General features: G+C 45.8%; 1 protein-coding gene across 1 annotated transcript in view; it reads right to left on the reverse strand.

Moving 5' to 3' along the window:
• KLF7 (KLF transcription factor 7) overlaps nucleotides 1-23,071 on the reverse strand; it is a 56,843-nt gene extending 33,772 nt beyond the window's left edge. The window contains exon 1 of the mRNA XM_010127300.2: nucleotides 22,722-23,071. Coding sequence (XP_010125602.1) covers nucleotides 22,722-22,823 — 102 coding nt within the window. The 5' untranslated portion in view covers nucleotides 22,824-23,071. The remainder of the gene's footprint in view (nucleotides 1-22,721) is intronic.
• Nucleotides 23,072-24,586: the final 1,515 nt, after the last annotated feature.

Raw genomic sequence — 24,586 nt, forward strand, 5'->3', positions numbered from 1 at the left:
CTTGTAATTACTCTGGATAGGATCATGAATGAAAAAATGTACTCTTTAGAGATGTTTCGTTAACATCCAGAGATAGCTTAACATTTCCTCCTCAGCAGCTGACACAAACGTATACATCAGTTGTGTTCTCACACTCTCAGGCAACAGCATGTGCGTAAGCACAATTCTTCACAATTAGCTTATTAAATCAAACCTGGAGAAGAGATGTGATCAATACGCTCAATATATGCTAGATTTCATAAGAGTCCTGGGCTGTGAGTCATCTCTTCTGCTATGACCTAAAAACATATTAAGCAAGAGGATGCATAACACTGAATTCCTAACCCAAAAACGTGTGATTTCTCAACTAGACCTTGCGTGTTCAACATTTTTGTGCCAGGACTACTGTATCTACCCTGTACATGATGCCCATTCATTATCACATCTCATGGCTCAAAAACCTTTTGTATGTTCCCTTTTGTATTATTTTTGGCTGTGGGGAGGAAGAGGTGGGGACCTGTCTGGGAAACAGGAAGCAGGAGGAAGGAGGGGAATGTGTTGTAGAATAAGGTCAGAACAAAAAAGTATAAAAGAGCATTTATACCATTTCTAAATGATAATAAACATATACAACCAAAGCCTACCTCCAGCCACGCACGGAGCAGTGGGCTGTTTGGCTGAAGTTTAAACTTTCACATGAGCACAGCAACTGTCCAAGCACATATACAAAAAGCCATTTGCTGCTTTTTCCTTTGTTGTTTATTTGGTTGGTTTTTTTTTTTAATCATTTGGGCAATTTGTTATCGCACAACAGCAAGAAGATGTATGTGCTACTGTGATAAATATGCTGGTTTGGGCAAGGAAAAGAGAAGACAACAGACTTCAGTTTCACCATCGCACTGAGAAAAAGAACTCGGACTAGAAACAAAGGGATGGGAAGCACAACCGGATTCTCAGCTGGGGTAAATCAGCGCAGAGCAGCCCTGATTTCATGGTTCCTGTTTACATCAGCTGAGGACTTGCCAACACTCAAACTCCATAAAATTCTGCTCTTGATTAGCACCATTTAACTCTCTGGCTTACATGAAGCAGAATTTGACATGTTCTTTGATGGCTGGAGATGGTTATTTTATATTACAAATCGTGTCTACTTTATTAGGAACAATGTGACCCAAATGGAAAAACGGGAAGAATTTAAAAACATCATCAACTTCAGACATCCTGATACTTGGATTTGTTTCTTTTTTTTTTTTTCTTTTTTTTTTCTTTTTTTTTTCTTTTTTTTTTATTTTGAGCAGTTTATATGGAGGTATTCACAAACTGGTTTCTGCCACTTCTAGGCCAGAGTTTTAATGATCTATGCACAGGAACAACAGCTTCCATGTTTGAACATCCCACTGCAAGTAAACTTGCCTCTCACTCAAAAGCCAGGTGCCCTCCAAAGGATGCTCCCTTACAGCCAAGGGTGTTTTTCCATTGCTTTTCTTTCTACACTGCTCTGCCAAGGCACTTGTTCCAAATCTCTGGCCACCGGGGATTTTGATCAGCCTCAGATCTCACAGGCAGTGCACTTGGGCTGCTACACACCCGGATTAAAAGCAGCACGGTCTCCTTTAAAAGTAATTTGCTAGAGTACATTGGTTAAGTGCTTGCCAGTATTGGCCCAACTGCTCAGCAGCAACCCAGGCAGCTGCCCACAGGCATCTGAGGAGACCTGTATCTCAAAAATGCATTAGATCAAACAAAAATGAGATTTGGCAGGGCCTTTTGTGGATATCATTATCAACTCAAGGTGCGCTGTCAGAACTGGACGAGGGACTGCTCACTCCTCATGAAAGGATCACAAGATCAGCCTCGTGCCAGCACGGTTTCCAGAAGGCTGTATGGCTACCGGCTGCAGCACAGCACGCGAAGCTGAGAGGTCCCATTAAGAACTCTGTCATTTATTGACTTGAGAAAGCTCAGCAGGTCAGATCACCAGCTGCTCAGAGTCAGCACACCTCTGTGAGCCAATTTACACAACCACAGCTCTCACGCTGGCTCGCTTTCTTCGGTCTGTTGACTGTGGACACCCACCCAGTTGTTATGGATTTTAATATGCTGCAATATGAAAGTGCTATTTCAGGATAAAGTTATTAATAGCAGAGCAGCCAGAAAATAGCCCAGAAGGAATGCAATGTCTTGGTATTCCTGGAAGATACAACAACTTCCCAGCATCCAAGTAGTGACCATGGTTAATTCAAGATGTTTCTGTGCACAAGACTGTCTCTTGATAGAGCTGCTAACTATATGATAAGCCATCATGACATGCCTTCATAGAAATGCCCTGTACAGGTACCCGCAGACTCCCATGTCTGCAGAGACTACAATGCAGAAAGGCCTGAAGAGTGGTATTTTCTTACTCTAAGCATGTTGGTGAAAAGCAGAGGCTGGATGCTGTGATGAAGCATCAGCAGAAACAGAGGCAAGGAGAAGCTCTACTCTTCCTGAAGGTGGAGGATGGGATAGGACCTGTCTGAGCCCTGCTCAGAAACCTGTCTGACTCTAGAACCTCAAGGAGGCTCTTCTTTTCAGCCTCTCCTCCCTACGAACACCCTCTCCTTCCCTTGTTTCTTCATGCCGCATCTCCTCAGCAACTCTCTTTACTTGGGCAGGAGCTTTGCGGTCAAGGCAAGTCACTGTCCATTTTCATGCTCTTAAACCTTCTGTTTCTCCTGGCAAACTATCCTTGGAAACATATTGGAGAATACTGTGCAAAACAGCCAGACCCTGCCTCAAGTTTATGTTGGCACCTTTCCCTTTCAAATTAATTGGGAGGGTTCCCAAATTAATTCCAAGTATATCACTGAAGACAACGCTCAGCACCACCTTGCAGAGATGATACAAATGAAGACAAGGCTTTTAGCATCCTATCTGCCGGCACTCACGTTGCTGAGAGGCTCTCTGTGAGGCCTTCGGCTTTCCAGCCCCATTCTTAAGTATCCTCTTTGAGTAAACCAAATGAAACTTGACACTGCATTTTTCCCTGAGATTAAAAGACTCAAATGATGATGCCAGGAACTGGAAGAAGTCACATTCACAGCACTGGAGCCTTACCCATTAAATGGCCATAGACAGCTCCAGGTCACTACCGAACACACACTGCAGGGAACAGCAGTCCTGCACCACTCTCCAGGAAGGAAACAAAACCCCACTTAGCAACAAGGAAAAGAGGAAACGTACTGTAGTCATTATAATCCCAACAGCGGACATGTTATCTGGCATATTTCCAACTTAGATGTTTAAAAAATGTAGTTCATTTACCTTAAGTGTCCTATCTTCCCCGATTTCCCTTTTCCACATCTATTTAAGCCTATAGAGCATCTCCTGAGATAAGCCTGCCTTTGTGGGTTGGCTGTATACCACTCCTTCCCTCTATTGTCTTTTCTGAGATGAGATGGAAGTGTCCAATGTCACAGCTTGGAAGACCACAGTCAGGCTCTCTTGGCTCGGTTTGTGGGAAGGAGAAGAGCAGGAACTGAGGAAGGACAGCCTCTCCCACTGCATGAGGGGGGTCCTCTTCCTCACGGTACAACCAGTCCTCCCTGGCATTTTGTTTATCATCGATACTGCTTAACTAAAGCTGTTTTTAGTAGCCCCCAAAGGTGGAGTCTGTTGCCAGCTATCGTCATCCCAAACACTTCCAGATCTCTGTCACTGTGCTTTGGTACAATCCCTGCAATAGCTAAACACAAACATTATGTTCCCCCAAGTACAAATTATAGCTTTCAGGAGCTGCAATTTTATTTTGGTTATAAACATACAAAGGTAACCTTTATGCTGGGAGAGGAGGAGGTGCGCAAGAGACCACAGGCTGAGTCTCTGCTTCGCAGGGAACATTCCCGGGAGCTCTTTGCTGCTTCATCTCCGTCCGGCTCTGCTTCTCAAGCAGTTGCACTTCCCAAGCAGTTGTGCTTCCCAAGCGGTTGCATGATATCAGAGCTGAAGCGAGAGCCAAAATGCCTTGTGGTGGCCAGAGCTGCTGGAGGAATCTGCTTCAGTCCCAGCAGTCCAGGAACGGGGACTCAGAAAGGGAGAGAAATGCACTCAAACCACGCTGCTTTAGCTATAGCTGGCACTACTGGCAGCCTACGCATTCAGGACACAATTTTCCAGACACGACTTGGAGTCAGTTGCCACCCTGAGCCCCTGCAGAAGACAATGCAGCACTTCTGAACACATGGGCTCTGTTCAGAGCACGCCAAGGGGCTGCTCCCGCCATCACCCAAGCAAGGTTCAGGGGTTTTCCTCCATTTCAAACGTCTCTGACCCTCTCCTGCTCTGCAGATGTCCCAACACTACCCAGCACTGAGACTGCCACAACTGTCAAAGCAGCATGATGTCAAATTGCCCCTGCAAGCCCTTGAGTGCCCCTAGGCATTTCAGTCCTCCTGTCAAGCCTGCTAATGTGTCCCTGCCCCACCAGTAGTAATGGTGCATTCCTGGAAGCAAAAACTGCATTGTAAGTCTTCTTTACATGGGAGCTAAGAGCTTTCTTTGCCTCATACCATTTTTACTCATAAATATGATAGCAAGGTGATCGTGTTCTCCTCAGACTACTCAGAGTGTTCTGTAAGTAAAACCTGCAATTGGCAATTTATCAGATGGAAAAATAAAAGCCACATTTGGTTTCTCCCTACACTTAAAAACGACCACGTGTAGTCTCTGAAGCAGACCAATCTTTTTAACAAGGTCGTGAATATCAGCCGGGGGGGGGGGGGGGGGGAAGTCAGGGAACAAAACCAGCCTGCACATGTTTTTCCTTCTACGCTGCTTTCTCACCGATGTTTTGCTCACTTTCTAAGCAAAGAGGAAGCCCGTCCTGTTCCCGTCACCCTGTGTTTATCCACATTCCAGCAGCCAGCGGCTGCTCCTCCAGGCACTCTCCAAGGGCAAACAACTGGATCTCGCCGCAAAGCATCTTTGAACTTGAGACACATCCAGCTCTGAGTGGGAGTGAGGCGGGAGACTCAGAGCAGAAATGATAGAGGCAGTGCATGGTGGGACACCACGAAATCTTTTGAAAGTGTTGCTCCCACAGACTAAGACAAAAAGCACAACACACCCTTTGCCTAGTGAAAGGACTGGAAAATGCACTTCAGGAGGCACAGCCTTAAAAGGCAGAATAAATACTCCCAGATGTCCCTGGTGACAAAGCAGCCCAATTTGATCAATACAGCAGCATTATTAACACTGCGCTACCTTACATGCGGATAGTCATATGTTCTTGCCTCTGCTGAGCCTGGGGGAAGGGGTGCAAACTCCTACAGCAATTCACAGGGGAAACGTCTCTCTCAAAATCATTAAGACTGCACAAAGAATCTCTTGCCCATTTCCATGCAAGCTACTTTTTTGGGAGAGCTCTGCTTCATTAGTATTGATCAAGCTCAGGTGGAATCCCAGAAATAGTGTGTGCTTTATGATTTTCTCAAAAATAAACTTTGTTTTTAAAATGACTTTATGATCCCTATCTTCACGCTTATTTTTGCAGCCATGAAGAGCCCTCCTTCTAGGGGCTGGGTACAGACACATAAATGTACGTGGTTAACAACAGAAGGTAGGACTTTACGATTAGCAAATTTTGTAAAATTATTATGAGGCTTAGGAGTTGAGTAGAGTGCATTTGGATTCAAGCAGAAGTAATGGCAGTAAAAGGGTATATATCGCTGCTGCTCCTGAGCCCCAGCCAGAGTCACAGCCTTTCTGTGTTTGGCTCTTGACAAATACAGTTACAGACAATCCTGGTGAGTAACTCAGGAATTGGCAAGAGAATGGAAGGGGGAGAAAAACAGCCCTAGCTAATCACCCGCTTAGCCACGGTCAGCAAATCTGAGGATTTTGTAAAAACTAGGTCCTGCGTGTGCCTCGTGATGAATTTGAAGAAGGTTACAGAGGTACCACCCCTATGCCAGGTGACTCAGCATGGAAGAAAACATAGCAGAGAAGCTAAAGGCTGAGTGGTTGATACCGACAGCATGGAAGGAAGGATTGACTGTAATAATAAACACAAGGCCAGCAAATGGCCTTTAAAACCAGGAGAAAGAGTTTCTAGCCCACAAAGAGAGGTGTGTCATCCATTGCTGGAAAGAAAAACTGCCACAGAAACACTGCATCGGCACGAACCATCTTTCTCCAGCACTCAGCTGGGACAACAGATTGTCAAAAACAGGGAAAACAACTGACTCGCTCCCCTTCCACAGGGTAGAAGTCCTGCCATGAACCCCCTCTGCTGCCTCTAAACCAAAAAACACCAAGATTATCAAAGCCAAACCCTCCATCAGGGAGGTGAAATGCTGCGTTTAAGCACACCAGGCCACCTCCACACTGTGTCTGCTGAATGTTTCTCACCAGAGAAGTGCAGTGCTGCTCCAGAGCTGCTGGCACAAAGTCCTCCCAGAAAACAGTGCTGCAAAAGTGTCTAGACAGACTAAAATTAAAAAGAATTATATGACACTGCCCACTGTCTGCAAACCAGGGCCAGATTCTCAGAGGGAGGAGTAAATTGCTAGCACTGTAATTGTAGCTAGTGGAGTAATCTTAATTTACACTAAGCAAGGATCTGGCCCAGAAAAATATTCCTGTCAAGTTTGCAGCCAAAAATTCCTCTGCTAGACCACACTCCACCAGTTAAACTGCCAGGGAAGACAATTGCAGAAAGAATTTAATTAAAATGGAGATCAGGAAGCTGGTATCCTTTTCAAGCTCTCCTCTCGACTTCCTCTCTCCAACAACTGAGCGCTTGGATGTCCCAGTTTCCCAACCTGTAAAATGCGCACACTACACATGCTCTGTGAAGGACAGTGGCTGTGAAGCATCTTATCTGTTCAAAGTCCAACCATCAAATCAAAGAGACATCTGAATGCTCTAAGCCTCTGGGTCATGGGTGAAAGGATATGTATTTTTCTCTGCTAAAACAGCTTTATCATTGCTCTTGGAAAATTTGAGCCTCAAAAAGGCAACTTGTAAGTTTTGCTTCCAAGACTGTATGTAGGTCTCAGGTCCTCTGACTTATCTGGGTACTGCTGAGGATTTTTGCTGCTCCAGACTGCACAAATTTGCCAGCACAGTCCCTGGTACTGAAATAGAGGTAGGTACAGAGAGTACTGCTTTCCCACAAGTTTCTCATTCATATTTTATTTCTGAACTTTGACTTTTGTACTGATTAACATCTAGATGGACAGTGGATTTTCTGCATACCCCTCTGTTTTCAACTCTTCCAGGAAGTCATTACATGGAAGAATACACCCAGGATGTAGAGCAGTACAATCACACCATCAGGTCATAAAAATGGTGCCACGTGGTGCCTCCTTGTAGCAGGTCCTTTCTTTGTTTTTGCTCTTTAATTTCTGTTAAAACATTTGGCTGGTCTGCAGACATGCTGGTCTGCAGGATCATTAGGAACAGCACATGGTTTAGAGCCTGTTTCTTTACAATCCTCACGTTCCACACAAAAACCCCTCACAGATACCCACAGCTTAGGAGCTTGCTGAATAAAGGGGAGAAGGATGACAGTTCCTGTGAGAAGTTTTCACAGAGGCAGAACCAAGCAAAAACCAGCAAAGCTCCACTGCCCACAGACAGCTGTGCACCTCATTGCTATTTGGTGAGACCCCACTTTTGTTATAACACCAGCAGACCCTGTATGAGGCAAACAGCTTTTTTTTTTTTTCTGCACAGGAAGAAAAGGGAATTGTCCATCTTCTGAAACATCAGGAAAATACTTCTTTGCTGTGCAAGCAGCCCAGGCTGACTCAAAGGAGCAGAGACAGTTAAAAGCAGCACAGCGGACAAACACAGCAGGAAGGTCCAGATCCCGGGGTGACCTGCCAAGCAAACCAAAGAGCGCCTTGCAGTCCAGAGCAGCTCATGCTCCCCCGGCTCAGGCAGGCTCCTTTGCCTTACGCTAGCGGCTTTGGCAAGTCCTCCTTTAAGGCTGCGGGGCCAAGATGGCAAGGAGCCATCCTGCTCAAGGCCACCACTGCCACCTACCCCCGTGTGTGGTGGCAGAGGGGGGGACCCTCCGGAGGGACGGTGGTGGGACCCTGCCACCCACCTCACAGCATTTTGGGCAGGTCTGCTCCCTGCCCATGTCGAAGCAGCTCCCTTTGCTGAAGAGAAGGGCAGAGGTGTGCTGGGTGGGCACCAAAATTCAAGGGGCTTTTACCCTTTAACCATGATCCAGGTTAAACACCCACCTCACACCCATCAACCACAAGAACAGAGGTCTCCCACTAACCAGCATATAGCTACTGTTTCCAAACAAAGAGCAGCAACTCACAACAACCCTGCTCTTCCCAATATTAATACCACCACGTGATTTTTCAACCCCATGGTTGTATTTGTGTTTTCAGGCTCTTCAAAATGCTGAGATCTTCACCGACTCACTGTCAATAGCCAGCACTGAGAACCAGCTACCATCAAGTCAAGTAATCAGCACCAATTTGACTTCATCCCATTTAAAGTCTCATCTCTTTTGTTAAACAAACAAACAAAAACTTGGCATCAATTTCTTTGTTTCCGTTTACTATGATGGATCACAGCCCTCACTATAAAAACATGCTTAATAAAAACAAATCAGCAAAGTAAGGAAGCTGATAAAAAGTTTTCATTGTGAAGAAAAGCAGGGGAAAGGGCTTAAGGAGGAAATGCTAAATTTTTTTGTGATGCCAGCAGAGAGAGGCAGTATATAGAGAAAACCACACAGGGGCAGGAAATAAATCCTTGAGATTGAATTTGGAAAAAGATAAATTAATGCATTTATGGAAGAAACAGCAACATAACATGCACACTCAAGACAAAGCAAAGCTCCAGTAAGGCTGAAAAGAGACTTAGAACAGACAAGACACAGAGAAGACCAATACAGCTTCAAGGACACATTCTTAATATCTGATATACAGGAAAACTGGAAGGAACAGAGATGGAAAGTATTACAAAATTGAAAGGGATGTGCATATTTATTACTATTTACCACGTCTGTTCCACAGTCAGTGTTATAATCTCTAGTCAAGGAGCGGAGGTCTCATTTCACATGTAGATAAAAATCCTTGAAAGAGTTAATATAAAGATGGAAAAAAGCATGACAGACCATGCAGCTATGAACATGGTGAACCCAAACAAAGCAACGGACTTGCTCATGGAGAAGAGGGAGAAGATGCGAAGGCAAGGAATTAAGACTCAGGTAGGACACAGAACAGCCTGTTAGATTTCCTCCCCTAAATTAGGTTTTAGCACATGCTTCCAAGAAAAGCAGGGCCTCACACTAGGCGGATTTCAAATGAGACTGGAAAAGCACCACAGGGGCATACAGTAAGAAATGGCATCAGGTAGAAGAATTTAATGATCTAACAGTGTTAATTTCCAAGCTTATTTGTTTCTGGACCAGATGTATTTATATGTACTGTCTATTGTCGCTGAATTAAGGCAGTGACCAAAAATGCCTTTTCATCATGTGCACCCTGCTCTTGAACCTCATTTGCCTTCAAAATTAGACAGTAAGACCCCCTTGCTGAACACAAGGTATTCCCTGACCCTTCTCTAACCTTAGAGGCCAAGCTGCAGTCAGAATGCAGCCCCATACCCTCGACATGACATGACATGACATGACATGACATGACATGGACTCACTTTTCATTCTAGTCAGCACAGGAGGAAGCCCCCACCTGCACAAACCAGGTCTCTCCTCTGAGACACATTTCCAACCTGACACACAGTGTGCGTGTGACGGATTCTCGAAATGAAACGTGTCTGGTCACCTGTATGTGCACACGCAGGGACCCTTCATAACTCACATTTACACTAGAGCTTTTTGACACCATTAAAGCAGAGCAAAGAAGAGGACTTACAGAAGCAGATTTTAAGGTCAAAAAGAGTCATTCTGATAATTTACTCTGACCCCTGGACGACACAGCCCACTGAATTACACAAAGAGCTCCTTTAGACACTCATTTACACCCACTTTCAGGTTGGTTTCCATTGCTGGATATGAAAGCCCAAGGGCAAATCAGAATGGGATCCTTCCTTCTTCCCCTTCACTGAGACTGTTCAGAAACCTCTCTCATCTGTCTTCATTTCACAGACGGGTATTACTGTCCTGGGGGAAGCAATGCCCACAGCAGACATCATCCTACTTGGCAGTGTTGGGGAGAGCATATTTAGCGCTTAAAAACATCTTCTCGTTCCCTCCCACCCCCACATTTTCTTCATTTGAAAAAACAAAGAAAACAAATTATGCTACATCCTTTGTTTTATAGAGGGCAGCTCTGGACCTCCCACTCTTTCATGGAAAGAAAATTTCTTTCCGGTACAGTTTCCATTATTTATTAGCTGAAGGTGGGGGGAGAAATGGTATTTATAGGATGCCTAAGGCCATACTCACTATAAAACAGACATAAGCCAATATAGCTAGAGCACAACTTAGTGCCCTATTGTGCAACATTTTAAAAAATGTACTCTCTTTCATCACGGCACTTGAGAATATCTCCTCTCCCCGACCAGTGGAAATACATTTATGAGAGCCATAGAGCAGCAATATTGTTTTAATAAAATCATAAAAATGGGTGTGCTGTTTTCTGCCCACATCCTGATATTTATTCCACATCCTGCAAAGACCTGGGATTTGTATAGACCATTCTCCTTCAAGGTGTCAAGTGACTTAATGGACACTGGGCCAGTGTAAATCCACTTATTGCCGCTGTGACTTTGGCAGATCTGTATCAGTTTGCATCAGCCAAGGATCTGACTTGCTGACTGATCTGAAATCCCCAACGTGATGTGGGTACTATTCTTCCCATTTACAAAGAGAAAAAGCATCCAGAACTCAATGTCAAAGGTTTCCTTGACCTTCTCCACTTAAACATAAAGAAACGGAAAGGAGACAGAAATTCCCATCTTACACCACAGCGCAACAACATCTGACCAGAGATGCAGCTTGCTCAGACAAAACACTGCCTGAATTACAAGGCCTTGCAGCTGGTATAACTCTCACTGCACACAGATAATCCAAGCGAGACAGTTCCAGTGAGGAGCAGTCTTCAACAGGCACCTGAGGCTTGGAAGATCAGTATTCAGTATTTTCTAAAAGTCACATGCATTGGAAGTGTTTGGGAGCAAGAAACCACCATCGCCTTACTTCTCTTGCTGTCCCTCAAATTGTTCTTCAAAGAAATGTAACATGAATTTCTCATGTTGGAAAAAGGAATCTCAATGCAGCCTTTGTAGGGCTCTGTGCACCTACTGGTGTTCTTCTCAGCACTGAGAAACTATGCTGGGAAAGTCATAGAATCATAGAATGGTTAGGGTTGGAAGGGACCTTCAAAGATCATCTAGTCCAACCCCCCTGCAAGGAGCAGGGACATCCCTGACTAGATCAGGTTGCTCAGAGCCTCATCCAGCCTGGCCTTGAACGTTTCCAGGGATGGGGCCTCCACCACCTTTCTGGGCAACCTGTTCCAGTGTTCTATAACTCGCATCGTAAAAAATTTTTTTCCTAATTTCTAATCTAAATCTACCCCCCTCTATTTTAAAACCATTACCTCTCATCCTATTTAGTCATCCATTAACTAAATCCTTCACAGCAGAAAGTAACTCTGCACTGGCATTCTTCTGTTCTCCCTCAAACAACTGGGGCTTATTCACGTTTTAAACAAACCACCAAAGCTCAGAAAGTCCAAGACAAGCTAGGCACACTCAGTAAAGAATATTTAAACTGGGTACCCTGAAATGCATTTGCCAGCATCCAAGAAAGATTAATAAAGGAGTCATTCTTGAAAAACACAAAACTGTCTTCAGTGAGCAGAAGGCTGCGTGAAGAGAGAACATGAGCTTTGCAGCCAACTCATAAGTACAGCATGGTGCCATGGAACCAGGTTGTCCTGGAGGCATGTGAATCAAGCAGAGCAAGACTCCCACATTACCTTCTTTAACCCCCAAATCACCCCAGCTCCTGCACTGATTCAAGCAAACATGTTCATCCAGGGAAGCTCTGGAGACAGAGATTTCAGCCTGTGTCTGGAAGGTTTCATCCTGTAATGAATGGAAGAATAACAAAGCTCCTCCTGACCTTAACTGTAAAATCAAACACCAAAAGACTCATTCCCTCTAGAAAAAAGCTCACAGATTAAATCAGGCCCTTCTGTTTTCAAATGTTGTATACAACGATCATTCTTTTAACTTTGAAAACACGGGAGAGCCAAGGGATGTGCCCGTAAGAGAAGTCTACACTGTTTCCTACCTACGCTGTGGTAGACAGTAGGAAACTACCCCAGGTGACATCCACTTACCCTGTAATTCTCAAAGCTGTAAGAGAAGCACCTTACAAGCTCTTTCACTGGGTCACATCAACACTTAGAGCAGTCTACCTCTTCTTCTAAGATACTGAAGACCTCCGAAATTTTAAGTGCTTCCTTCCTCTGGTGTGATCAGGCAGAAACACCTCTTACTCTCACTATTTGACTGCAACCCCCACTGCTCTTTCACACATTTTTAAAGCCACAACTGTCAGAGGCTTCTGATTATATCAGAACCACCTTTCTCAGCACGAAAACCAAGCTCCTGGTTTCCTCAATTGTGGAGGAAAGCCTACAAACATGACTTTACACTATCCCGAAAAATCAGAAACCAAAAACAAACAGAAGGAACATGCACATTGCTAAGAATCTGCTGTATAGCAACCTTCAGATGTGCACAACCACTCTGAGGTGCTGGCTTATGAACAGTTTATGAACAGCTGGGGGAGGGCTGTGACAGCACCAGAGTGAACTGGGACAGCTGTGTCAGACGGAGACAGAAAAGAGCTATTTTGCCCACACGACTGTATTCTCAAATCAGTCAGTCCAGTGCCTTTTGCTTCTCCCTTATTATTTTAAAATGTGGACAAATTTTAAAATAAAAGCAAGAGATGCTGAGGTTCATTCCTATCTGATCTAGTCACTAATGAGCGAGGTTTCTTTTCACCAGCACCGATTTTCCATTGAGCAGCAAATGCAGCCTCTCCACTGTCCACGTGTCGGAAACAAAGCCACTTCTGGGCTGATGCTTTCCATATGAAACATCAGCTCCCATCTTTCTACTCCCTTCTCCCTTCCTGTTTTCCATACTTTATTACTCACATGGCAGCTGTAGTAGCTTGCAGATGAGTGGAATGTTTTCTTCAAAGCAGCATAAATTTTCTAGGCTGACAGAGGGGGCCAAAGAAAGAAAAGAAAGAAGAAAAACCCCAAACCAGGATTATTTAGTGCTTTTCACCAGCTCAAAGCAGGCAGCAAGCTCTGCAGAACTGGCACCTCTCAAACTGCTGTGCAGCCACACAAAAACAAGAAAGCCTCTGAGTCGCTCACCTCATCCTGCACCCTGGGACGTGAGCCACCTCAGACCCAGAGGGAGGCCAGAGGTGCCAAGGCAGGGGGAGTGCACTGACTTCTTGCCAACAACCCAGCACAGCGCCTCCCCGGCAGCAGCTGAGCAGAGGAGAAAGAAGAGTGACCAGTAGCTGCAAGGAGCTGAGGAAAACATGTGACTGCACTGCTCTTGTGCATCTTGTGTATCAACATGTCTCGTCAGATCCTTGCCCTGAGGGAGGGAGAGCGGACCCTCCGGTTAGACACCAGAAGTAACCAGACATCACTTACGGCATCACATAGGGTTGTAGCTGCAGTTCTTAAAAGATGCGAGAGACACAGGATACAGAGAGTCCGGATACCTTTTACTAGCCAAATTGCTAATAGCTGGGAAAAACAGAGTTTTACAGGCGCAAGCCCTGAAACGAAGGCTAAAATTGACAACAAAGCCAAAGATTTTAGCCAGACCAAGTCTCTCACACAGAAAACAGGGCCAGGCCCTCAGGAAAACTTCTAGAAATGTTGAAACATTTCTACCGAACATTCTCAAAAAAAATTACATTTTTTTCCAATCTAAAGTGTTCTGTTGGAATATATTGGGTTTGGAGCCACCGCATCATCCACTGAAATTCCACACATCCAAGATGTAACCTGGCAGGGCGGACCTGAATCCAGCAAAGCAGCGACTCAAATCTGGGTCTCTAACATCACACCTAAGTGCTGTGATGTGGCCAATGTCCATTTTGGGTGTAAAAAGCAAGCAGACAGAAGCACCTCTCACTCTATTCTTCCACCCACTGAATATTTTTCACCGTGGCCTTTGCTCACTGGAACCTTTGTTTTCCACCCAGCCCTGGTGGAGAACAAAGGCAGGCGATTAAAGGCAGTCCCCTACTTCACCCCCACCAGCACAAAGCAATTCAGCACAATGCTGATTCCCCTCCTGGGCTGGAGAGAAGACAAGTCACCAGAAATGGCAAATGTTTACAAACCCAAGAACTTTCCTTATGCTTGAAAGTGAACTTTGCTCACTGGAGAGTCAGGATTAAAACCAAATGCGTAAGAGCATAGTAGCCTATTAGTAGTGAAAACATTTTAAAAATCTAATTTACTTGTCATGCCGCATGCATTTTTCCTCACCGCACAATCCAAACAAACAGTCATTTTCACTTTGATTTCCAGTAATTTCACTTGCATGGGAAGAATGCTGCAGTGCGAGAGCTGCAAAGGCAGCAGGTGGGCAAGATGACCCTGTTCAAAAAAACACAAACCCTGCTTCCGGGGCTTTTTTAATTATATGATGGAGATACTTCCATTGATTGCAGTTGCTGTCAGAACATGGTTTACAAAGGTCCTTTGTGGTCAAGCGTCAAGCGTATGCTAGCGTCCCTTTGAAAGTGGCCTTGGGAGGCTGCAGGTTTAAGGGCAGAATTTGTAAATCAGGCCTCTAATTGGAATGTCTTGAAGAGCCTTTCATAAGCCAACATCCTCCTTCCTTGCCTCCCTCCCCATCAATCACACCGTCTCCCAAGCTCGTCTGGGTCACTGCCTACTTCCCTGTTCCTTGCAGAGGAGGAGCTGTTGACCCCCATGTATGAGTTAAACCCCAGCTTTGCACTCGGGTCCACAATGCCGGGAAACAACCAAGAGGATTCAGACATGTGAGACATGGTCTATAAGCACCATGTTCAAAACCGTTATGACACTTAAATAAGTACGTCTGCTGGACCTTTGGCAAGGATTATTACACAATCTGCGCGTAAATGACTCAGATTCTTTAGCGTACGCCATGAAGTATACCACATGGATCTTAACAGTTCTCCAAACAATAACACATGTAATGAATACATAGTTGCACTGGGTGGAAGTGCTCTGGATTGGAAAGGATCCTTCATGTGTAAGAATAGGAAGATGATGGGTACCTGCTTTAAAAGGATTAAGAGCATCACAGCAGCTTAATATATCAGAGCTGATACATTAAACCTTTTAAACAAAAAAAAATCCATGCCTTCCTGCCTAACCTTCCTACACGCAACTCCAACACCTTTTAAAAACCTACAGAAGGACTCAATTAGTGCTATGCACAGGTTGTCTCAAAGACAACACAGACGTCTGGGAAGGGGGATTTAAGCTTTCCTTTCGGATCCTTATTTTCATTTTTTCGGAGACTCAATGCCGCACCCCGCCGAGGGCTCCCTGCGCAGGAGCTGTCCTGCACTTTCAGCACCTGCTTGCTGGTGTGACAGGATTTGGGCCGGCAGCTTCAGAGGGGCTGGCTGGCTGCCTGTCTCCCCATAACCTAGCATAACCCTCTCCTGCCCCAGCCATGGTACCCAAGCGTTGCAAACCTGTAATATTAATCCTCGCTGCAGCCCTGTGAGAACGCAAAAACTGCCAACTAATCTTGTAACTGAAGAACTGAGAAGCAAAGGTTCGGTGTCCTGATGAAATCCAAGATGTCTAACTATCTTTGAGCAAAAAGGCTGAAACGATTTCTTCTAAGAAGGAAAATAAGACATGAACCCTGCTCTCGCACGCAACCCTACAAGCTGAACAGCCAGGCAGCCGCCCTCACCAGCTGCTGCCAGAGCAGGGATGGCAAATGCAGCCTGGTGAACGCAGCGATAGGCGAACTTTTTCTGACATACACGCCTATCTCTATACTGACAGCTCTCAAAATGCCACAATAGAGGCATTTTCTTAATGCTGCTGGAATCAAGTAATTGTTGGAAATCCAGTTTTCTTATTTTTGAGAATAAAAGACAATAAATCAAATATTCAGTGTCTCAGAAACAAGGAAAGTAGAAAGAACATGAAATTAAAAAATAAAAAATCTATTACTTTAAAGACAATCTCAGTGTCTTGGGAACCAGGCATATGATTTTTTTAACTCAAAGTGTCAGTGCTGGGAAGGAGACAGATCCAAAACCGTACTGAACTCAGACACTCAAAACATGTATAGCGCCTATCAAGACTGAAGCCAGTGGAAGAAAACTGAGACAGTCTCAAACATACCAGCGTCAAGCTTGGGAATATACCCATGTAATATCTGTACTCCAAACCTGTCCTCCATCTAGAAAAATTTTGGAGGAGGGGAGGCTCTTTCTCTGCCAGGTTTGTTTTGTTTGTTTGCTACGGAATCAGGTGAACTCTGCAGTTCAAGTGAATCCAGATTCATTTGGACCACGGCAGAAGCACCCTCAGTCCAAAGAGGACCTCAAGGGAGAAGAAATTCAGCAATTCAGGTGGGTGATTCCTGCAACCTGAGCCTGAAAGGTACCACAAAAATGGTGCTCCCAACTCATGACTGCTACTAACAGTTTGGAAGTTGCGGGAGCATGTATGTATGCATGAATACGTAAGGTAGGAGGCACTTGAGAGTCCAGGGAAACAGAAAGTAAGAGGGACTCAGCACTGTTCTTGAAAACACCTTTATTAACTCCCCAGAATTCAGGTTTACCATCAAAAAGGAAAATCACCACCAATTACAATACCTGTGAATGAATTTAATGAGGTTTTGAGTGTGGTGAGCAATTTTTCTTCCCCTTTGCAGAATGTGACAAATTTGATATGAGATAAGGTGTACTATTACCCCATTGCTTAATGTACTGAACAACAATGCTGCACAGCCAGTGAGCAAAATCCCTTTGTTTCATAAGGACAGTTGCAATGAAGGTTGTTCATACGCAGCTACAGAGTCAAACAGAAGCAGCTTCCTTCTCACTTCCCTATAACATGTTTCCCAGAGCAGAATGGAGAAGCAACACACTGGATGTTCCTCAGCGGAGGGTCATTTGATGAGGCCTCAAAAAACATTACAATATCCAGAAGATACCATTTGCCTCCACTCTGAAGAACTTATGTGCGAAATTACTGCCTGGAACTGAAGACCTTCTGCCATTTCTACATGGAAGTACCACGTTGCGGACTAGCTATATATCATGATTATTATGTAGTCTACTCTAATCTATTCATTGCCTATTCAACAGGACATACAGAAGCATGTGGCCTTGGGGGAGGGAAGGTTTAAGCATCCCAAACAAATAAGAGGAAGTATTTTCTAGCTGAGTACCCACATTATGATTGTGCATTGCTTAAAGGTATTTACCCCATTTCAAAATCACTTGACACAAGTCACACACATAATCAGCTATTTTAAGACCTGTAATGTGGATTGTGGGGCTCTACACTTTCATAATGCCAAGAAATAATCACTTACAACAACAGATTCTGTAATTAAGGAATCATGAAACAATAGAGACAGCAGTTTCAAGTTTGTCTTTCCTCTCTTTTTCCATCTCGTTCTGTAAGGTGACAGGAGCATGCTTTCAGCACATGGAGCAAGCAGAGAGCCTGCAGGTATAAATGCGCTGGTGCTCAGAGTCTGAAATACACTGCATTACACATGTGGCTGTTCTTGAAAGTCAACCATTTCTGCAAGTTATTCTCAAGAGGCATGATGTACTTTAAGCACTTAAGAAATGTTTTACACTGTGACTGGAACCAAGATGAAACAGCAATATTAAAAGAGATGGTTTAGTTTACGTAGTGGCCAACTATGCCATTAAACTAGAACAATGGAGACGATGGGGAGGCAGGAATGTTCTCCAGTGTGATTTATTCCTTTCCAGTAGCAGTGGAAATTTTTCCTATAGGCCTGAAAATGACCCTGTCTGCCAAGTAGAAGTCAGCATTAAGATGTAAGAGTTCTGCTAGATTAGTCACCTTGGAATACTGTGCTCTCACACGGCACAGGGATCTCAAAGCCCTTTGCCAGAATTGGTCACAACTCGGCCTCCCAAGCCCCGCAAAGACTGTGCCTTAGCGTAATTGCTGTCAGTGCCTTCAGAAAGAGGGAAACTGAGGCTTGAAGAATTGATTAAAAATATGCAAAAAAGGCTCTACAACAGAGTCAAGAGTGAAACAAAGGCTTCCTTGATCCTATGCTTTACAGGAATTGTCCATCTGCCTTGGAAGGATCATTGTTTGCTGCAGCTGAGAGCAGCCGGGTCACCTAAGGCAAGAGGAAATGTTATCAGGAAAACAATATAATGCCATTTCCACTTCTGCCAGCCAATTAGACCTGTTCTGACCGATTACACACGTGGGAAACACTGGCTCTTTTAGCATACACCAGGGTTTGGCACCTAAGCCCTGCTGATCTTACACACCTGCATCAGCTATATATGTGGTGACCCTGTGTGTCTACCTGCTCTTTGTGCTCCTGTGCTCTGACATTACGAGAATTGCCACGCTAGAGGCTGCCCTATGGCCTCCCTAGAGTATGAAGAGAGCCCCAAAATGTCTCCTGATCAGACCCCTTCTCCACACAAGGATGGTGAGTCCAGAGCCCTCCACAGGGCCTACAGAAAAGGATGGTTTGGAGTGTTACCCCTAGGAAGAGACATATCTGTCTACAAAAGATGCCTTCTGCACCCCGGTCTTTTAATGACTTCCCCAAAAGACATTGTGAAGGCCCAGGAGGAAGAACAGACTGAAGCTCCATGTCCAGCCCTTCCCAATTCTCAGCCCTGCGTCCCTCATTTTGCAGCCTGGCACACTGAGAGTGGGACCCCATGCAGGTGCATGGGCTATGCTCCTCACAGTCACCTCCCTCAAAAACAGCCTCCTACCCACTTCCTTCCTCTGCAGAGTAACGAGGCGCTCTTCGGCCTCGTGCTGTCTCTCCCAGAAGTCTGGTTCCAATCTTGGGGATGCCACATCAGACAGCTACCCTGAGCAACAGCATATGTGGCCAGAGGTCCTCCCGCTGCACCGCAGCAGCCACGCAGGTGCTGAAATCTACCCCCACTCCCCGTCCTGGTCCTGAACTGCAGAGTCAGCTCGCAAGGACAGCGAGCAACTAGGATGGCTCAACCAGAGCCAAGATGAAGCGTCAGGCAGAAACACACAGATGCTGAGATACCAGCCAGCTGACGTACAGCAAATGCCTCATTTTCCAATGCACAGAGCCCACCTCTTCCTTTAATCTCTCTCAGTGCCATGGTGGCTCAACGCTGCTGGAACAGCTAAACAAAGACTAAACAAAGTTCTCTCTCTTCTGATGAAGTTGTCCTGTGAACTACTCATTAGATCCTGACCTTCCCACTCCAAGAGAAAACCCTCCTGACCTCAAAAGTGTTTTGCCTTAAGGAGTACACCCGAAGTTGACATACTGAAGCCAAGCTTTTGCTGTCTAAAAACCACGCCCTCTCTTCCCAACATGTGTTTTAAAATAATGTGAAACACATAATGGATTCAGTTCCAGCTTCCACTTTCCGCTTTTACAATGCAAACTATGCCCAGGGTAGAGTGAGGAGCAGGTTTTTGTTTGTATTTTTCCCTCCTGAAAAAGAAACCCCCACAGGAGATGACAATCTCTTCCTACACAAAATCTGCTTGTTTTGTACATATTGCTGGGTTGCTCTCATTCAACCCAAATGCTAATTGTCAGAAGCACAGATAACAAACTTGCCTACATTTTTCTTGCAGTGGGAAGGAAAAAAGGGAGAGATCAGCTGACGGCATGCAAGCATTTAGCAACCTGCCTGTGCTGTCAGTGCCCTCAGTGAGTGATGGGTGTTTCACAATCAGAAATATGAGCAACTGCACCAGCTGTACAGTCCTCAGTCACCAGCTAAAAAAGTGTGGTCCAGACTCAGGAGAAAAGGAAGACGGGACTGTGTCAACACTTTCACCCCAAGGTGTGCTTTGATTTTCAATGGGGCAAGTGCACCTTTTATGGTATCACAGCAGACACCATTTCTAGGAGCAGGAACTGGCATGGACCAACCTCTCTACATGAAGCACTAGTAACTGCTAATCGCAAAACAACTGGAGCTCACAACGTGATAAGGAAGTCTGCTCTTGACCCACACAACTACTTCCCCCCTTTTAAGAGACTGAAGTGCTCTCTTGGGGCGCTGCTTGCTGCTGGGAGAAACACTGCTCTGGAGCCTCTGTAGAGCTCAGGTACGGCACCAGAACTCTCTGTGGGAGTAGAGGCAAGATCCATTCAAGTGTTTTAACTCAAAATTAAAGCTGCTGCTTCCCGATTCTGATGCTTCCTGCAGGGATCAGTCACTGCCCTGTCAGCTCTCTTCCCTGGGGTCTCAACTGCAGCCTGACAGTTTTAAGGGGTACCTTTAGAAACACACACGCATGCACACACATCATTGTCCCAAAGTCGCTACGGTTTACCTAAAATAAGTAAATCCTCAAGACCTGGCTACATTTGCAAGTGATTCAGAATGAAATTGGAGTCTCTGTGTCAGTGGGTCTTGCCAAGCCTGCGTGACAGCATGCTCTGCACAGCCAGCTTCAGCTGCTCCCACCACTGACACATCAGTTTTGCTGCCCCTTGTTTGTAATGAGAATCCAGGCAGCAACAGGAGAATAAAAACAAACTGTAAATACAGGATGTATTATGAAACATCAGGCACTGGTTGGAGAATTTGAGGGGAAATAAGGCAAAAATACAATAAATTATTTTCAACTTCTCTTTTCAAACATATGGGGAGAATCAGTGGGGTTTAACCAGGCGAGCCTGAGTTTAAATTTTGCAACAGTAACAGTGGGTTTGGGTAGGTACACTGTACAGTATAAAACAAACTGCTGCTCTTCCACGCATAAAAGAAGGCAGCAGGAGACAGAGTATCACACACAGTACTGCCTAAAGCGTGCTGGCTATGTCAACAGATTATCTCGCTTTGGACTGTCTGGACTGTTACTAATATGCAACAGAATACACAACTGATCCAACAATAATGATGCTATGAAATTATTTTTTAAAATGAAATTATATTAACCTCTTCAGTTTAATTAGCATGTTAAAAATATAAAAGGAAAGCAGATGTGACCATCATGGATGTGCGAGCTGAATATTAATAACAAAAACCATCCCCTCCCCCTCGGAGGATAAAGGAAAGTTGGATCGGTCATTTTGCAAATTAAATCCTGAATGCATTCGCACTGTAGCTGTCAATAAACCTCTCATGTGTGTACATATACGCACACGAAGCTGAAGCCAAAACAATTTTACGAGGGTAAGCCTTTAAAGATCCAGCTTCAGTCCAGCTGGATGACAATGCTACAGCCTGCGTGCTCCCCTGAAGCCCCACTGTCCACATTTCTCCCCACACACACTTCTAAGGAAAAATTAAATCAACATCCCAAGCTGTCACTTACTGGACACCTAACACACACTACCCTTATGCTTGCCAAGACTAAGGTGAATGCTGGCAAGATGAAATCCAGTGGCTCGTTATACCGATAGTGCCATGGGTCCATGCGCTGCATTAGCACCACATGTCATCCCAGCCACACTCCACTATTCCTATTCACCAGCGGATTTTTTTCTTTTAAAGACACACTAGTTTCCAGAATTTCGCCTGGCGTTATCACCTCTGCCAGAAAATCACATCAAGAAACAGGATTGTCTCACAATGTCCTGCTGTCACGAGGAATCCTGTCTTTCCTTTTCCCTCAGGATCCCAGCTGATAACTATTTACATACATCTATGCATTTGGGCTCATAGTTCATTTTAGGCAACTCTTTTCTCTGTAACCTACTCTTCTCCTTGGTATTATTTATTCATGCCACCAGTCATCATTTTAATGCATTCGTAATACTTGATTTCCATCTTTAAAGTATCCTAAATCCATCTGCATATTAACCCTACAGTGCCTCAAAACACATTACTTTACTGGATCCAGCCTAAGGCATCATTGTTTTAAGATACAGCAAGGAGTGTGTGTTTCTCCTCACCTTCTTTAAAAAAAAAAAAAAAAAGGAAAAAAAAAAGAACAGAAAATAAGTCATCTCCCTAGTTACAAAATGTAGCCTAAAAGCTTTTGCTGGTGCTTCCACACACCTGCCCACCCCCTATCTCTGATTTAAGCTACAATTTTTATTGACATATACTAATTACCTGAAAACAAGAATGATCTATTCCATTTCCACCAGCTGCCAGTTGTCACCACTGGCTAAAAGTGATCAGCCTTGTTTAAAAGAACAACAATAAAAAAAAAATCTAAGCTCAAAAATAAAATAAAAATAGTAGTCATCATAAAAACAAAACCCTAAAGAAAGCCACCGGATCTCAGGTGCTGCCAGGCGTGCTCAGACAGGACTGAAGGCAGACAGATTTGAATGGACTGCTCAGTTTGTCATGGCAAAAAATACAGCGATTTAAAGGTCTACCCACGCGGATTAAAAAAAAAAAAGAAAAAAAAAGAAAAAAGAAAAGAACCACCAAAAAGAACCAACCCTGAATTAAAGAACAAAAATAAAATAAAGCCAGAAACGCAGCCCCAATGCATCAACTGTCTGCGCTTAAGAGATTTACAGGAGTAATTTAAATTATTCACCTGCTGCCAGTTTTCCTCCAAGGATGGCAAAGCTGAGAAGTAGCCGGTGTCGTGGACAAGCTGGAGTTCCTGGAATATACTATAACTAGCCAAGACATCCATGCTGCTGCTGAGCAAGACCCTTTCTTTCTGCTTTTGTGTGTGTTTGTTTGCTCGGGTAGGGGGTTGTTTTTGATCATAAAAAAAAAAAAAGGAGGAGGAAAATCAACCAATGATAGATCCAGCGTCCCTTTGGCTTTGTTTTGTTTCAAGTCACTTTAAAAAAACAGAGAGAAAGAGAGAGAATCAGCGCGGAGGGACGGCGAGGGCCGGGGGCCGAGCCGAGGAGGACGAGAGGCGCCGGCGCGCACCGAGCACCCCGCGGCCGCCGCACCGGGGCACAGGCACGTCCCCGCCGCCGCCGCGCACCGCGCCGCCGCCATGCGCGCTCGCGCACGCCCTCCCCGCCCCCTCCCCTCTTTATTTTCGGGAGATCACACACACCCCCCCCTCCCCCCCGTTTTCCTCTCACCCTCCCTCGCCAAACCCGGCCTGCCCGCCCCCCACCTCCTCGCGCCCGCCGCTGCTTCGCGGCTGCCCCGCCCCCCCCCCCCCGCGCAGCCGCGCGGCCCACTCAGGCAGCGCGTGACCATGTAGGGTAAACGGCGGGGCGGGAGGGGCGGGTCCGCGGCGCGCCTGAAGTCACTGTGGCCCAATGGCGACGCCGCCCAGGGCGCGAGGGGCGGTGCCGGCTCGCCGACGGCGGCGCCGATTGGTCGGCAAGGCGGCTCCCACCTCCTTCCCGCCACCCGCGAGGCGGCGCGCGGCGTGCTATTTTTAGGGCGCTATATAAGGGGGCGGCGGGGCGCGCGGCAGCGGTAGACCGCGGTGCGAGGGGGGCGGTTCGTGTTCGCAGCGCACAGGCTCGGCCGCTGTTGCCGGTTTTTGGCGGAAAAAAGGGAGGATTGGGGGCGCTGCGCCTCAGCCCCACTTCCCGCCGTGGGGCTGCCCCGCCGAGGCGTGGGGGCTGGGGCAGGACCCGCGCACTAGGCGCCCACCGAGCAGCCTGCTCGCCCCGCGCTGTGTGTCCGGGTCCCTGGGGGCTGAGGGTGGCCAGACCGAGAAAAAGCTCTTTTCTTTTGGTCGGTCGCAGATGGCTAGGAGAGATACGCAGCTGACGGGGCTGTGGGAAGGAGATGGAGTGGGAATATACCCAGGGCAGGAGCAGCCGGGAGCCATGTGCTCGGTGCCTGTGCCTGCAGACAGCAGCAGCCCGGCAGCGTGGAGCGTTAATCCAGCCAGCCTGTCTCCAGAAATGCTCGTGTGCTTATTAAGGCATTTATCATGGCATTTAACCAGGCTTAGCTGTGAGCTGAGCACCCTTTGAGTGCTAGTTTGGGCTGGCTAATGAGCTGTTTGACCTTAAATGGTTAGTGTGGTGCAGAGCTTCCTCAAAATTACTCTGGCACTGGGCACGGTTGCATTTCTGCTTTTGGAAGGATTGCAGAACTGAGTGTGCTCGTTTCAGGATGGTGGAGGAAGTTCAAGTAATGGAAGAAATATGCTCCCTTTGTTGCCCTCCAATTTGGAGGGCCCTGTAGTCCCATCAGTTGTGTGGCCAGGGCCATATCTAGCCACTGGGCTGCTGGATGAACATCCCCCTGGTGTCCTTTTATGGTGGGTCGTCAGCTCTGTGAGTTGGGCTGGGTGTCAGGGTAAGACAGTGCTGGCAGGGGTTGTTAAGGTATCTGGTTTTCGAGCAGTTGCATCACACATTTCTTGCCTTAAGTGGCTAAGATGGCTCTGCTTGCTACTGTCTGGCTTCTGCAACCAGATGAGTGCCTGGGCCAGGCCTCAGCTGGCGTGAGCTGGTGCAATGCCGCTAG

The sequence above is a fragment of the Chlamydotis macqueenii genome, chromosome 6, assembly GCF_036417535.1.
Source record: "Chlamydotis macqueenii isolate bChlMac1 chromosome 6, bChlMac1.mat, whole genome shotgun sequence".
In the NCBI taxonomy this organism is placed as follows: Eukaryota; Metazoa; Chordata; class Aves; order Otidiformes; family Otididae; genus Chlamydotis; species Chlamydotis macqueenii.